The 16,574-nt window shown below is 46.0% G+C and overlaps 1 protein-coding gene across 1 annotated transcript in view; it reads left to right on the top strand.

Annotated features, from left to right (window-relative positions):
- The window catches only part of LOC135206938 (CDGSH iron-sulfur domain-containing protein 1-like), a 75,159-nt gene that overhangs the window by 17,702 nt on the left and 40,883 nt on the right, over positions 1-16,574 (top strand). The window contains exon 2 of the mRNA XM_064238447.1: positions 13,137-13,219. Coding sequence (XP_064094517.1) covers positions 13,137-13,219 — 83 coding nt within the window. The remainder of the gene's footprint in view (positions 1-13,136; positions 13,220-16,574) is intronic.

The raw sequence follows: 16,574 nt of genomic DNA on the forward strand, positions 1-16,574 counted from the left end.
GGTGCAATGAATGCAAGGATTTGTCTGATGATAAATGGAAGATGTATGAGACCTATCGACGTAAATTGGAGCGTGATAGAGTCAGGAGGTCTTCCTCCAAGGGCAGTTCTACGAAAGGTAAGGAATGTAACATTTCTCCTCCTCTAACACCGGTAGATTTTGCTCAACCTAATCCTGTTTTGTTGCCTTCGGGCCCCAGTGCTGTGTCTGGAGAAGGTAACACCCTTTCTCTGATTCTTGAGTCTATTCGCGCTCTTGAATAGAAAGTTTTGGCCTTAGAAACTGGCCCTGTGAAAGTTTGTGTTAGTGCCCCTAGTGTTGTGGAGGGGGCGTCAGATTGGCCCCATAATGCCTCTAGGCCTAGACCTCTATCGGCTCCCAGGAACTCAGGGAGTGGGTATGTCGAAAGCCGCAAGAGGGTTTACGGGGGCCTCCCCACCGATCTGGCGTCCCTTCGGCAGGCCTTGTTGCTAAGTCCCAGGCTGCCAAGGAGCGGCGCACGAGCGCGTGTCCTGAAGGATTGCTTTTCATCCTCCGAAGCGTCCTCCCCGCCCGCAACAAGGGGTGGAGCGCTCGGAGAGACTCCGCGGTCCGTTGAAAGGACTTTTCGTTTTGAGGACGCTTTCACGTCCTATGTCACCGCTTTCGTCAGAGACGCGTATGACGCCTTTCCTCCTCAGAAGAGAGGTAGGGTTTCTACCGACGAGGACGTTGGTTTCCGCGCACAGGCGTGTTCACCTGAGAGGCAGGTAGCTGTACCTGCTAGAAGGAAGGAGGCGTCCCCTCGCCCCTCGCCTTCTCGCAGGGTCAGTCCTGCCCCTTCTTCTGCTCCTTCGTCACCTACGAAGGATATCCTCGTGTCCCTTCAGGACCAGATTACGTCTCTTGTGGCTCAGAGGACTTGCCCAGCAGCAGTCGAGCCTAAGCGTAGAAAGGACGTTAGGCTGCCCGTCAAGAGGACGAAGCAGTCTCATTCTCTCTCGTCTCGTTCGTCTCTCTCTCCACCTACGGATCGTCACCGTTCTCGTTCTCCGAGTAGATCTTTCGCTCTCGCAGTAGAGGACGCTCGCCAGGACGCTCGGTGTTCGAAGCAGGACGCTTTGCGCTCTCGGCAGGGCGCTTTTGAGGACGCTTTGCGTTCTCGACAGGACGCCTTTGAGGACGCTCGGCAGGGCGCTCGCCGTTCGAAGCAGGACGCTTTTCGAACGAGGCAGGACGCTTTTGAGGACGCTCAGCAGGACGCTTGCTTGGCTAAGCAGGACGCTTTTGGCGCCTCTCGTCAGGAAGCTCGCGCTTCCTCTCGTAGGGACGTGTCTGCTAAGACAGTTCCCGTTGCTTCAAAGGACGCGCTACGTTCGCAGGATGTCCGTCCTTCTAAGGATCGTCATAAGGGCAATTCCATACCTGAAGCGGGTACTTCCAATCAACGGAAGTCTTTTGTTCAGGCTTGAGACTGCTGGACCGTACGCCCTCTCCTGATGGGACGTTCTCCAGTTCCTCTTAGGGAGGAAGGGGAACTTAGTAGTCCAGGGGAGTTCCGTCGAAGAAGAACCTCCTGTAGCTTCAGCGTCTCGGACTATAAGGTTCTTGTCAGGCTGTTACGTTTCATCCTTCGGGTTTGATAAGTTCCAGCCTGCAGCCCCATAGGTCTCCTCCCTCTCAACTTTCGTCTTCCAAGTCCGTTAAGACCCCTGAGTTCGTCGAAATGAAGACATCGCTGTCGACCAAGAGGGCTTTCAAGAAACTTCAAGATTTTATGCATTCAACTTACCTGTCAGATATATACTTAGCTATAGACTCCGTCGTCCCCGATAGAAATTCGAATTTCGCGGCACACTCTACAGGTAGGTCAGGTGATCTACCGCCCCGCCGCTGGTGGCGGGAATAGGAATCATTCCCGTTTTCTAAGACAGATTTTCTCTATCGGCCGTGACAGCAACATTGTTGTTGTTACTCCTGATTTGATTTTCGTATTTTTTCACTCCTGATTTGATTTTCGTATTTTTTCATCGCTATTGATCTTCTAAGCCAGTTATTTTGGTGACGTATTGGATCTTTGGTTGGCATACTCTTTCGTGGACTGTTTTTTGACTTGGTTTTGGATATTTCTCATGATGTCGGATTCTAGCTTTACGGTTAGACAGTGTGTAAATGAGGGATGCATGGTGAGGCTACCGAAAGCTTCGGTAGACCCTCACACAGTTTGTAAGGGGTGTAGAAGGAATGAATGTTCAATTTCTAACACCTGTGATGAATGTGTAAATATGAATGAGGAAGAATGGAAGAATTTAAATTCATATTTAAGGAAATTAGATATGGATAGGGCTAGGAAGGCTTCCTCCAGAAGCGTAAGTAGGTCTCGCTCTAACGAGCCTATTAAATTAACACCTAACCCTAAACCTCTATCTTCTTCCTCTAGTACTAAGACTGCAAATCCGGCAACGGGAAATTGCAGATCTTAAAGCTGCGCTACAAAGGATGGAACGTCAAATGCTGACGTTGAAAGGTAAGCACAGTGATAGTGAATTAAGTGTCCCTAGTGCAGTGGAGGGTGCGTCTGATCGGCTCTGTCTCGCTCCCAGGCCTAGACCTCTTCCAAGCTCACAGGCCCAGAGGAGAAGGAATGTCGAAAGCCTTACGGAGGTTACGGAGAATCCCCACCGATCAGGCGTCCCCTCGGCAGATTCTGTGACGACCCGAACTGCCAAGGATCGCTATCGAAAAAGCATCCTAAAGAAGTGTTTTTTTTCTTCGTCAGATTCTTCACCGAATGTAAGGGGATGGAGTTCTGATGGAAACTGTCACGCCCCTTAAAGAGAAGTTGGAAGGCTCCAACTTTGGATTCAAGCCCTGAGCTTTTCTCCGATCTATCACCTTGTGAGAAGAAGAAAAGGAGATTGGTTCCTAAACGGAAATCGGAGTTTCCTTCCGCTTCTAGACATCCCTCACCTGAATCAGGGAAGGAAAAAGAGAGTGCGGCTGCGAAAATTATCCTAAATGTGCAGGAGCAACTTTCGGCCTTAGTACGAGTTTTTACTAAGGAAACTCCCAGGAGAAAGGACTCTTTCCTTCCTATAAAGAAGACGAAGGGAAAGAAAGAAGAAACGGAAGTTTCGGCTTATACTCGAAGGAGTATGAAGAATGCGCCAAAAACGCCACCCTGGCGCAATGCGCCAGATGAGTTTGAGACTCCATACGAGTCAGAAGAGCCAGAAGAGCCAGCCTGGCGAAATGCGCCAGAGGCGCCAGATGCGCCAGAAGCGCCACCCTGCCGAAATGCGCCAGAAGCGCCGAAGCGCCACCTGCCGAAATCGCCACTGCCGAAATTGCGCCAGAAGCGCCAGCTTGGCGCAAGGAATCACGAGCGCCAACCCGGCGCAATGAGCCACAAGTGACAAATAAGAGACGGACTTCTTCCAAAAGACAATTAAGCCAAGAGGATTTGTTTAGCTTTCGGAAGGATAAACCTTTACCTGACAAGGACTCTAGTTGTCGCACAAGCGGCCGTATTCCTTGTCAGGACATAGGTGGTTCCGGAGAAAGTGATAGGAGAGGACATCCTTCGTCTGACAGGAGAGAAAGGTGTCGCACAAGCGGCCATCGCTCTTGCCAGGAGAAAGATAAGGTCGTTTTGCAGGATCAACCTATCTCTCGTAGGGACGCAAGTTATCGCACAGGCGGTCGTCGTTCTTGCGAGAGTGGGGTGGATGTTGCAAGAGGCCAGTCTCCTACTGGAAATAAACAATCCTCTTCGGAATTGGATTTGGAAGAGATTTCGGACTCTGAAGATCACTCGGCTCCGGTTTGTCAGATTACAAGACACTGGCAGCCCTCTTACTTCAAGAGTTTTGGGGACTCTTTTAAGCCCTACTGCTCCTCCTTCTCCAAGGTCCTTGTTTACAAGCACGAAGGTCCCGAAAACAATCATCTTTTATTAAAATGAAGCCAACCATTTCCATGAACAAGGCTCTCCGATTCGTAGGAAATTGGTTGGAATCCAAGGAGAAGGCGGGGAAGACAGTCTTTACCTGCCTCCTTCCAGGCTATCAGGGAAGAAGGGAATTTGGTACGAGACGGGCAAACCACGGGGTCTAGCTCTCCCGTCCACTGCCGAAGCAGATTTTTCGAATCTGGTAGATTCGTCTAGGAGACAAGCCTTGTCATCAGCAAAGATCACATGGGGGACTTCTGAGATGGACCATCTCCTCAAGGGATTGTTTAATGTCTTAGAAGTTTTTAACTTCTTAGACTGGTCCCTTGGGGTGTTGGCCAAAAAGACACAAGAGGAGGAATCTCTTAGTCCAGAAGTCCTTCATAGTGTTCTTTCCTGTATGGACAAGGCGGTTCAGGATGGATCAGGAGAGGTGGCCTCTCTGTTTGGAACTGGTATTCTGAAGAAGAGAGTCTTATTTAGCTCTTTTCTGACGAAAGCAGTTACTCCTATATCAGAGGTCATCTCTTCTGTATGCTCTCTGTCGGACCAATTGTTTCCTTCAAATCTTGTAAAAGATATTTCTCATTCTTTGACAGAAAAGGCCACACAAGATCTCTTGGCCCAATCTGCAAAGAAATCGAGGACTTCGGGTCCTATTAAGAGAGAGACTCGGGCTCCTCAACAGCCCTTTCGAGGAAGTACCCTCGGCCAGACCCTCTTTTAAGAAGAGAGGAGTGCAGAAGAGAGGTAGGCCTTCCTTCAGACCTATCAGAGAGCTAAATGAGACAACAGTCCTTCAAGCACCGGTAGGAGCCAGACATTCGAATTTTCCGAAGAATGGGCTCGGAGACAGGCAGAAATTTGGTCCCTTTCTCCCGTGGTAACAAAGGGATATATGATCCCCTTTCGAGACAGACCTCCCTTGACTACGAACCCGAGGAACTGTCAGCCAAATACAGGGCACCCTGCCAAGAAAGAAGCATTATTGCAACTGGTAGAACAGATGTTTGCAAAAGGAGGTGGCCATCGAAGTGGTTCGGATCCGCATTCCGAGGAGTTCTACAACCGTCTTTTTCTGGTTCCGAAATCCTCGGGAGGGTGGAGACCAGTCCTGGATGTGAGCGCATTGAACCGATTTGTGGAGAACACAAAGTTCTCTATGGAAACATCAAATCGGTTCTTGCGGCTCTTCGTCCAGGAGATTGGATGGTCTCCTTAGATCTACAAGATGCATACTTTCATGTCCCCTGCATCCATCATCGAAGAAATATCTCCGATTCATGATGCAGGGGAAAGTATACAATTCAGAGCCCTATGCTTCGGCCTTTCAACGGCCCCTCAAGTGTTCACGAGGTTAATGATGAACGTTGCGAGATGGCTACATCTAGAGGGGATAAATATATCCCTTTATCTGGACGATTGGCTAATAAGAGCAAAATCGGAAATTCAGTGCTTGAAGGACTTGGAGAAGACTTTGAACTTGACAAAATCTCTGGGACTGCTCGTGAACCTCGAGAAAGAAATTCACAATTGATCCCCAGACAGAACATAGTCTATCTGGGGATACAGATGGATTCTCGGGGTTTTCGGGCGTTTCCATCTCAAGACAGAATTACTCGAGCTTAGAAAAAGATCTCGAACTTCTTAGGGAAAGAACGGACCTCGGCGAGGGAATGGCTCAGTCTGCTGGGCACCCTTTCCTCGTTAGAAGCAGTTCATTTCCCTGGGAAGATTAAATCTCAGACCTCTGCAATTTTATCTAAAGAGGATGTGGAGTCAAAAGACAGGAGACTTGTCAGACGTTTTTCCCATCCAACAGGGGATAAAATCAGACCTAAAGTGGTGGTTAACCCCATTAACAAGGAACGAAGGGGTGTCCCTCTTGATTCGGAACCCTCACCGAGTGTTGTTTTCCGATGCCTCGGAAACAGGTTGGGGAGCAACACTGGGTCCAAAGGAAGTAGCAGGTGTTTGCCGACCAGACAACAAACTACTCTGCACATCAATGCGAAGGAACTCCTGGCAATTCATCTAGCCCTGGAATACTTCGAAGCGGAAGTCAGAGAGGCGGTAGTTCAAGTCAATTCCGACACACCACAGTTCTGGCTTACATCCGGAATCAATGGGGCACTCACTCTTTCTCTCTGAACGAAATAGCGAGAGCTCTATTAACCTGGACAGAGGAACGGGGCATTATTCTGCGTACAAGGTTTGTCCAAGGAGTAAAAAACCTAAGGGCAGACAGGTTGAGCAGAAAGAACCAGGTTCTCCCGACAGAGTGGATGCTCCACTCAGAAGTCTGCAGACAAATATGGTCACTCTGGGGGAGACCCCAGATCGACCTGTTGCCACGTTCCTCTCCAGAAAAATAGACAACTTCTGCTCGCTAGAAGAGATCCCAAAGCCACAGCGATCGATGCCTTCCTCATGATTGGTCAGGGCATAGATGCATACGCCTTTCCCCCATTCAAATTGCTGGGGGAAGTAGTAAGAAAATTTGTGGCATCGGAAGGAATGAGAATGACTCTAATTGCTCCTTTTGGCCTTCCCGAATCTGGTTCACAGAGGTACTGGAATGGACGGTGGACTTCCCCAGATCTCTACCAGACAGGACAGATCTGCTCTGACAACCCACTTCGAGAGGTTCCACAAAAACATCCAAAGTCTCTCCCTGACTGCCTTCGACTATCGAAAGACTGGTCAGAGCGAGAGGCTTTTCAAAGAAAGTGGCAACCTTCAATTGCTAGAGCCCGCAGAGCCTCTACCCTGCGGGTCTACCAATCGAAGTGGGAAGTTTTCCGTAGATGGTGTAGGTCGAAGAAGCTGTCCTCTTCCAATACCTCTGTAACCGAAATCGCGGATTTTCTCCTCTTCTTAAGAGAAGAATCAAATTGGCCGTATCAACTATCAAGGGATATAGGAGCATGCTCTCAGCTGTTTTTAGAAACAGAGGGCTGAATCTCGAGAATAATAAGGATCTTCATGATCTCATCAGGTCTTTCGAGACTAAGAAATTGAGATCATCGATTCCCCCAGAGTTGGAACCTGGACGTTGTACTAAAGTTCTTGATGTCGGACAGGTTCGAACCTATAGATAAAATCTCATTCAGAGATCTTACTAGCAAATGCATATTCCTGTTGGCTCTAGCAACTGCTAAGAGGATCAGTGAATTGCATGCTTTGGACTCTCGGGTGGGATTTAGAAAAGACTCGGCTGTCATTTCTTTCCAGGATCTTTTCCTAGCGAAGAATGAGAACCCTTCTAAACCTTGGCCTAGAAGTTTCGAAGTAAGGGACTCTCTTCTCTGGTAGGAAGAGAGTTGGATCGGTCCCTTTGCCAAGGTCCCAAGGACCGGTTAAAATTTTATTTAGAAAAGTAAGAACAGCATAGAAGCTTCAAGGATGTCGACAAGGTCTTTGGTGTTCGGTAAGAAAGAAATCCGCCCAAGAGACCGATGTCAAAGAACGCACTGGCATTCTTTGTCAGAAATGTAATTACCGAAGCTCATAGGAATTGCCAAGAGAACTCTTTAAAGCTGCTGAGAGTGAAAGCTCACGAAGTCCGGGCTGTGGCAACTTCCTTTTCTTTACGAAGAATATGTCCATGAGAAACATTTTAGCAGCAACTTATTGGAGGTGCAATTCAGTATTTGCATCCACTATTTAAAGGATGTTAGAATAACATACGATAAATGTTTCTCTCTTGGACCTTATGTATCAGCGGATACTATGCTGGGAAATGGAGCAGACGCTGATCCTTAAATTTGTTTTTTAATATTTTTAATAATTAGTTTTAATATTGTTTTTGAGTTGTGGGTTGCTTGAAAGGATGTTCGGGGATGACTCCTTTCAATCGTAGTACTAACCCAATGAGGATCAGGTGATCGGGATTAGTGTCGTGCTCTATGATCATGCCAATAGGCAAGGTGTTTTGTCATGTAAGTGGATAGGACCCCATTGACAAAGATCCTAAGGTTCTGAAGCGTAAGTGGGTAAGACCCCGGTAACAGACCATCAAGAACTCTTAGCATGAGGTCACTACCTCGCTGAGGCTCTTGAAGCGATACGGGCTCCTAGGCAGTAGCCATGAAGTCTTTCGCTAACACAGGTAGGAATCAAGGTTTTTAATTTTATTACCTACAACATATGTTGTTTCCTGTCTATTTCAGTAGATTAGCTGTCTCTTACCCTCCGCCAAAGGTGCCAATCAGCTAAGTATATATCTGACAGGTAAGTTGAATGCATAAAAATGTTATTGTCATGATACAATAAAGTTTTATGCATACTTACCTGGCAGATATATACGGTGTATGGCCCACCCGACCTCCCCTCAGGAGACAGGTGGAAGAGAAAATCTGTCTTAGAAAACGGGAATGATTCCTATTCCCGCCACCAGCGGCGGGGCGGTAGATCACCTGACCTACCTGTAGAGTGTGCCGCGAAATTCGAATTTCTATCGGGGACGACGGAGTCTATAGCTAAGTATATATCTGCCAGGTAAGTATGCATAAAACTTTATTGTATCATGACAATAACATTTTCATGTCTCGAAGGAAGGATCAGGGCAAGACCACTTTCGCCCTTCCTCCCTCTAGACTCTCTGGGAAAGGAGGAATTTGGTATGAAACCAAGGAGGACGTGGGAGTAAAGGTTCCTTCGTCCGCTCTTGGTGACTTCTCCAGTTTAGTGGACGCTCAGAGGAGGTCTCGCTTATCATCTGCTAAGGTGCCTTGGACTCCTGTGGAGACGGACCACCACTTGAAGGGACTGCTTCGCACCTTGAATGTCTTTAATTTCTTAGACTGGTGCCTGGGAGTTTTAGATCTTCAGTCTAGAAGTCCTGATTCTCTCAGTCTGGGGGAGCTGTCCAGCATGTTGTCATGTATGGACAAGGCCGTCAGGGATGGTTCGGAGGAGCTAGTTTCTCATTTTGGAACGGCTTTCCTAAAGAAAAGAGCTCTCTTATGCAATTTTACCGCTAAGTCGGTTTCTCCCACTCAGAAAGCGGAATTGCTCTTTGCGCCTCTTTCGGACCATCTCTTCCCCCAGGCTATGGTAAAGGATCTTGCAACGAGTTTGCAGGAGAAGGCGACCCAGGACCTTTTGGTACAGTCTTCAAGACGTCCAGCAGTTCCTTCCACATCTGCATTCAGTAAACCCCCGAAGAAAGTCAAACCCTTTCGCGGGGCACCCCCCTCGAGAGCAGCTCCTCGAGGGAGAGGTTTTTCGAGAGGAAGAGCTTCATTTAAAACCAAACCCACCAAATGAAGATCTTGTCCTTCAGACGCCAGTCGGGGCCAGGCTGAAGTTCTTTGCGGAGGCATGGAGGCAGAGAGGGGCGGATCCTTGGACTCTCAAGATCGTAGAGCAGGGGTACAAGATCCCCTCTTTACATCCTCCTCCTTTAACATCAACTCCCAGAGACCTCTCTCCATCTTATCAGGGAGAGAAGAAAAGTATCCTTTTCGATCTGTTAGACCAGATGGTCGAAAAAAGAGAAGTGGAACAAGTCTTGGACCTGGGGTCACCAGGCTTCTACAACAGGATTTTCCTGGTGCCGAAGCAGTCGTCGGGTTGGCGCCCAGTCCTGGATGTGAGCAGGCTCAATCTTTTTGTAGAAAAGATCAAGTTCAAAATGGAGACGCCTCAGTTGGTGCTAGGAGCCTTGAGACCTGGCGACTGGATGGTGTCTCTGGACCTGCAGGACGCGTACTTTCACGTCCCCGTCCACCCTCTTTCAAGGAAGTACCTGAGATTCGTCTTAGACAACAGGGTTTGGCAATTCAGAGCCCTTTGTTTCGGTCTCAGCACGGCCCCGATGGTTTTCACAATGATAATGAGGAATGTAGCAAAGTGGCTCCATTCGTCAGGGATCAGGATATCCCTCTACCTCGACGATTGGCTGATCAGAGCGTCGTCGAGGCGGAAATGTCTGAAGGACCTTCAATTAACGTTAGCCCTAGCAAAGTCTCTGGGTCTTTTGGTTAACTCCGAAAAGTCGCATCTGACCCCGACACAGTCCATCGTGTATCTGGGGATTCAGATGGATTCAGTGGCTTTTCGGGCGTTTCCATCCCAGGAACGTCAGCGACTGGGGTTAGAGAAAGTCGCAGCCTTCCTAGAGAGAGAAGCTTGTTCGGTGAGGGAGTGGATGAGTCTGCTGGGCACCATTTCCTCGCTAGAAAAGTTTGTCTCGCTGGGAAGACTGCACCTCAGGCCTCTTCAATTTTTCCTTGCGGAAGAATGGAAGTCGAAGGAGGACCTGAATGCGATCCTAAGGATCTCAAACAAAGTAAAAGGCCACTTAAGATGGTGGCTCGGCCCTCAGAAGTTACGAGAGGGCTTCTCCCTAAATCTTCTGAGCCCCGACCTAGTGTTGTTCTCAGACGCTTCCATTTCCGGTTGGGGAGCAACACTGGGGGGGAGGAAGTGTCAGGCTCCTGGAAAGGGGAACAGGTAGCCTGGCACATCAATGTAAAGGAACTGGCAGCGATATTCCTGTCGCTGCAGTTCTTCAAAGACAAACTGTCAAGCAAGGTCGTTCAAGTCAACTCAGACAGCACCACAGCCCTTGGATATCTAAAGAATCAGGGAGGAACTCACTCCAGATCCCTTTTTCTCCTTGCGAAAGAAGTTCTGCTATGGGCAGACGCAAGGCGCATCAAGATCCTGACGAGATTCGTGGCAGGGGTTCAGAATGTCAGGGCGGACCTTCTCAGTCGACGAAATCAGATTCTGCCAACAGAATGGACTTTGCACCAGGAAGTCTGTCAACAATTATGGACATTGTGGGGACGTCCTCTAGTCGACCTGTTCGCTACATCGAGGACGAAGAGGCTTCCTCTGTATTGCTCCCCGGTTCTGGATCCAGGGGCAATTGCAGTGGACGCGTTGCTCTGGAACTGGACAGACCTGGATCTTTACGCCTTTCCCCATTCAAGATCATGGGGAGGTAATGAGGAAGTTCGCAGCTTCAGAAGGGACAAGGTTGACTCTGATTGCCCCAATGTGGCCAGCAAGAGAGTGGTTCACAGAGGTCATGACATTCCTTGTGGACTTCCCAAGAACGTTGCCCTGGAGGAGAGATCTACTCAGACAGCCTCACTTCAAAAGGTTTCACCAAAACCTCTCCGCTCTGGCTCTGACTGCGTTCAGACTATCGAAAAGTTGGCCAGAGCGAGAGGCTTTTCAAAGGCAGCTGCGAGAGCAATCGCTAATGCTCGAAGAGCCTCTTCAAGAGCTGTCTACCAGTCTAAGTGGTCCTCCTTCAGGGCATGGTGCAAAAAGGAAGGAATTTCCTCTTCCACGACCTCTGTGAACCAGATAGCAGATTTCTTACTCTATCTAAGAAATGTGCAGAAATTGGCAGTTCCTACAATTAAAGGTTATAGGAGTATGTTGTCTGCCGTTTTTTGCCACAGAGGACTGGACCTCTCCGACAATAAGGATCTACACGATCTCTTAAGGTCGTTCGAAACCACCAAGATTCCACAAGCAAGACCGCCCTCATGGAATCTCGATGTGGTTTTGAAACATCTTATGCTAAGTCCCTTTGAGCCTCTCCATGAAGCTTCTCTAAGGGACTTGACGAGAAAAGCGCTTTTCCTAGCTTCTCTGCGACGGCGAAGAGAGTTAGTGAAATCCAAGCGTTCAGTAGCCTAGTGGGCTTCAAGGGGGACAACGCTGTCTGCTCGTTGAGCCCGTCTTTCTTGGCTAAGAACGAGAACCCGTCTAATCCTTGGCCGAAGAGCTTTGAAATCAAAGGAATGTCGAGTCTCGTGGGTCAAGAACCAGAGAGAGCCCTGTGCCCTGTCAGGGCTCTCAAGTTCTATGTGAATAGAACTAAAGAGATAAGAGGTCCCTCAGGTAATCTCTGGTGCTCGGTGAAGAGACCAGATTTGCCGTTGTCGAAGAATGCTGTTGCTTTCTTCTTGAGGGACGTCATTAAAGAGGCTCATTCATCTTGCCAGAAGACTGATTTGAGCTCTTTAAAGTGAAAGCTCACGAAGTCAGAGCCGTAGCTACTTCTCTTGCCTTCCAAAGGAATATGTCTATCAAAGATATACTTGATAGCACCTTTTGGAGGAGCAATTCCGTATTCGCCTCACATTACCTCCGGGATGTGAGAACGATTTACGAGAACTGTAGTTCTTTGGGGCCTTACATTTCGGCAGACACAGTTTTGGGGGCTGAAGGTAGCTCTCTCCCTATCCCTTAGCTTAGTTAGGTTAGTTTTTATTGTGTTTTTGGTTGATGGTGAGATCTTCTGTGGAAATCTCCCATTCCTTAGTTTTAATGTCAGGGGTTTTTTGGTTAGTTGGTCTGGTGGTGGTCGGTTGCTGTGTTACTGCCATATGTTTGGCTAGATGGTCTTGTCACAATGAGGTCACGTCCCCGTTGACAGAGCATCCAGAGTGCACCAGCACTACAGGTCCTAACCTGGCTGGCAACTCTGATGAAAGCAGAAGCAGGCTTAAGTGACAGTAATCACAGAGTCTACTTTGCTATCAGGTAAGGAACCAAGAAGTAAATCTTTTACTTAATTTAAGTTTCCTAAAAATCCTATTCTGTCTCTACCCACCATCCGAAGGTGGGATTCAGCTATATATATATCTTGACAGGTAAGTTTCATGAACAAAATGTTATTGTTATAATACAATTAAGTTTGTTCATACTTACCTGGCAGATATATATATAGCTGTATTTCTGACATCCCGACAGAATTTCAAAACTCGCGGCACACGTAGTGGGCGGCCAGGTGGTAGTACCCATTCCCACCGCTGGGAGGCGGATATCAGGAACCATTCCCATTTTCTGTTCATATTTATTCATGACCCTTGTCTCCTGAGGGGAGGAGGGTGGGCACTCTAATTATATATATCTGCCAGGTAAGTATGAACAAACTTAATTGTATTATAACAATAACATTTTTATAATAAAATTTTATGTATACTTACCAAGTAATCAGTATATGATTGGAGCCCCCCAACCTCCCCTCACACGGACATTGAGCTCTTCAGCCAGTTTGTACCTGCTTTTTCCTGAAAGGGCGGGTCTAGTTACCTAACAAACAAAAGAGTGCTGTTGCAAAATTTAAAACAAGCTATCACAATTAGTAGGGACTAATAATAATGTAATTACTTGATAATTATGAATATAATTTTACTTTATTTTAAAAATGTAATTTTTCTCTTATTTCTAGGATCAGACTGGGCATCTCTTCTCCCTTTTGGAATAGCCTGTGCTGCCGTTGGTTATGGAATAAAGACTCTAATTGATAAGAAAGTAAGTGAATGTACAGCACAGATTCTCTTAGATAAAAATCTATCTTTAACCTTGAGCTGTATACCTTATTTTATTTTATTATTTTACAGTGTTTTCAAGTTCTTTTACCATTTAAACTCTCTACCCTCTGGTGAGAAAGCACCTTTTATTATAGTGTGCAGTTGGAGTTTTGTTCACATCTTTAGACTTCTAATCTCTATCATGAGTGAGAGCTGTTTAAATCATGATTTCCCCTATGGAAAATGTATTGATCTTAGCATAGTAGGTAAATTGTTCATTATATTTGATTTTGTTTACATGATCAGGTATATTGATCAAGTTGATAGGTAACTTATATAATATGTAGCACACTATTTATGCATGAAGAACCTACAATAATCTTTCCAACTGCTTTTTTAGGTGCTTTTTTCCATGTTTTTTTAAGCTTAAAAGGGAATTACCTCCCCCTTCCCAATAGACTTCTCTAAGGTTAAGATGGTGAAGGAAGCATTAATGTAATGAGACTTATCAAGGAATCAATAATTGGCTCTAAATCAAGACTTGAATATAAGTACATACATGGTTATGAATAGTTATTGGTATGTTTGACTTTAGTAGTCTTTTTAACTCTGGAAAGGCAAGATCTGTAGTTTAACTCTGGAAAGGCAAGATCTGTAAATGGTGTCATATCCAATAGTTCAACTGGCTTTCATGTAGAAATCCTTTGGACCCCTGGTAAGTTTACTCAGCTGTTTTATACTATAGAAATCCTTTGGACCCCTGGTAAGTTTACTCAGCTGTTTTATACTATAAGTAACTTTCCAAGTAATTACACAGCCGAACCTGAAGTAACCTGGCAACTGCCTGTACTTATTTCTGCAATCAGCTGTTAAGGAGATTGCCACAGATTTGCAGAAGAAATTGACACAAGACCTGTTAGGCAATCTTCTAAACACCCCCAGAAGCCTTCTTTCTTGGCGAAGTCTGTCTCTCCTCTGCAGCAGCAGCCCTGTTGGGTGGGAGCAAACAGGATTTCTTTAGACCTCGTTCCAAGGTGCAATTCACCGCAAGGTCTGTCAAGAGGATCTCAACCAGACCTGCTACCAGAAAGTGACTCCTCTATCCTTCATGCACCTGTAGGCAAGGCTATCCCTCTTCTGGGAGAGGTTGAGTGCCAGAGGCACTTAACCTTGGATGGTCAAGGTTGTAAGAGAGGGATGATCTATTCCATTCAAAGAGTACCCTCTTGTATCTTCGTCGATCACATTGATGGCATAGTCTGAGGACTCCAAGAGGTTTGCAGCTCTCATGAAGGAAGTGTAATCCCTCCTAAGAAAAAGGGCCATAGAAGTAGTGGAGGACTGGACTTTCAGAGGTTTTTACAACTGTTTATTCATAGTCCCCAAGTCCTTGGGGGCGATGGAGACCTGTCCTCGACATCAGTGCCTTGAACTTCTACATACAGAAACAGTCAGTGACCCTCCATCCAGCAGGCAACTGGAAGATAACACTGGAAATGCATGATGCTTACTTCCACATTCCAGTACATTGGGACTCAAGGAAATACCTGAGATTTGTCTTTGGGGGCAGAGTCTTCCAATTTTAAGCTCTCTGTTTTGGTCTCTCTGCTGCATTGCAAGTGTTCACGCGAGTTCTATCTCCCCTCGCAAAATGGCTACATCTTCTAGGCATAAATGTATGTCTGTACCTAGATGACTGGCTCCTCCTCTCCCGTCGCAGGATCAATGCATGAAGGATTTACAGGTAACCTTTCACCTTGCCAAGGAACTTGGACTTTTGATAAGTCAAGAAAAATCTCAGCTGTCCCCAACTTAGGAGATTCTCTCTTTGATAATTAGGATCAACTCTGAGTTTTCTGGTTTTTCTGTCTCCCAAATGGATAGTCCTACCTTCAGTCAGTTCAGGATCTGCTTTTGCTCCCAGTTTGCTCAGCAAATCGGTGGATGAGTTTGCTGGGAACACTGTCATCACAGTGATGTTCCCGATTACAAAAGAGATAAAGGAGGACCTTCGATGGTTGACATCCAGGGACAGACTTATAGAGGGAAAGCCTACAGTTGGTAAACCCCTACCTCTCCTTCTATGCAGATGCATCAGACCAAGGTTGGGGAGCCCCTCAAGAACTTCAACACAGTTTAACTACATATTCATGACCCAATAACTACCTTGAGCAACTACAGTTCATCATTATTCACATTTTCTACAGGTACTCTTTTCTATGTAAAGTATCCAGTTACTGTATATCATAAACAGTTAAAAGTTAATCATATATACTGTACATATCATTACAATTTACCCTAAAAAAACTTATTGAAAATAACATTAGTGACTTATCTGATAGCCACGCCCTCTCAGCTTCTAGAATTCTTCATACTTTTAGGATATGCTTGTCACTACAAAGCCCTGAGATCCAAATGCAAGATTATAAAGCAACTTTGATGTCCATAACAAGATTCAAACCCATATTCAGAGTATCAGAGCAAGGCAGTAACATGGCTTCAGATGCACATTTAAATCCTGCTGCAGGTAAAAAGTGTATCCAAAAAGTAAGAAGAATTTGAGAAGCTAAGAAGAGGAAATTGTGGTTATGACAACTACAGGTACGTATATGTGCATTACAATACAATAAACGATGATAAACAACGAAATTATGCCCCAAAACAGCACTTCAATACCCTCCACTTAACTTCAGGTAGTGGAAACTTCTCAGTTCAACCCCAATGTCTTAAATGTATCTATTCATAACAATACAGTGGTACCTCGAGTTACGAAATTAATCCGTTCCGAGACGGCCTTCGTATTATGAGTATTTCGTAACTTGGAACACATTTTACATGTAAAATGGCTAAGCCGTTCCAAGCCCTCCAAAAACACCCCAGTAAATTATATTTCCAGGCCTAAAACACATGTTCTAGGGTTACGATGGAAGAAATATGACTCCAAAAAGGCAAAATACTGTACATACTTGAGTAATATTCAACTGCATGTAATGTTCAACCCCATTTTTACTGCATATATTAGGACTTTAGCATATGTCCCTTAGCAATAAGCCTAGCCTATGTTAGCGGTTGCTACTGTAGCCTAGTCTATGATTCTGACATCTAAACCTAAGAGCTAAAAGCTTAGAATATGCCAATAAAATGTATAAATAATCAGTATGTACTCATTTCAAATAATTATTAATTAATCATTAACTATAATACACAAACAAACAAAAAACAAACCTTCCGATCGATTGTTTACATCCAGCTCTTACCCGTCTTAGAGTATCGAACGAGCGCCAAGCAATAATTTTTCCTAGCACACAGTAAGCCATAAATTGTCATTAGTATCTCCCTTCAACTAATGAAACCAC

This window comes from Macrobrachium nipponense, chromosome 31 (genome assembly GCF_015104395.2).
Source record: "Macrobrachium nipponense isolate FS-2020 chromosome 31, ASM1510439v2, whole genome shotgun sequence".
Lineage (NCBI taxonomy): Eukaryota > Metazoa > Arthropoda > Malacostraca > Decapoda > Palaemonidae > Macrobrachium > Macrobrachium nipponense.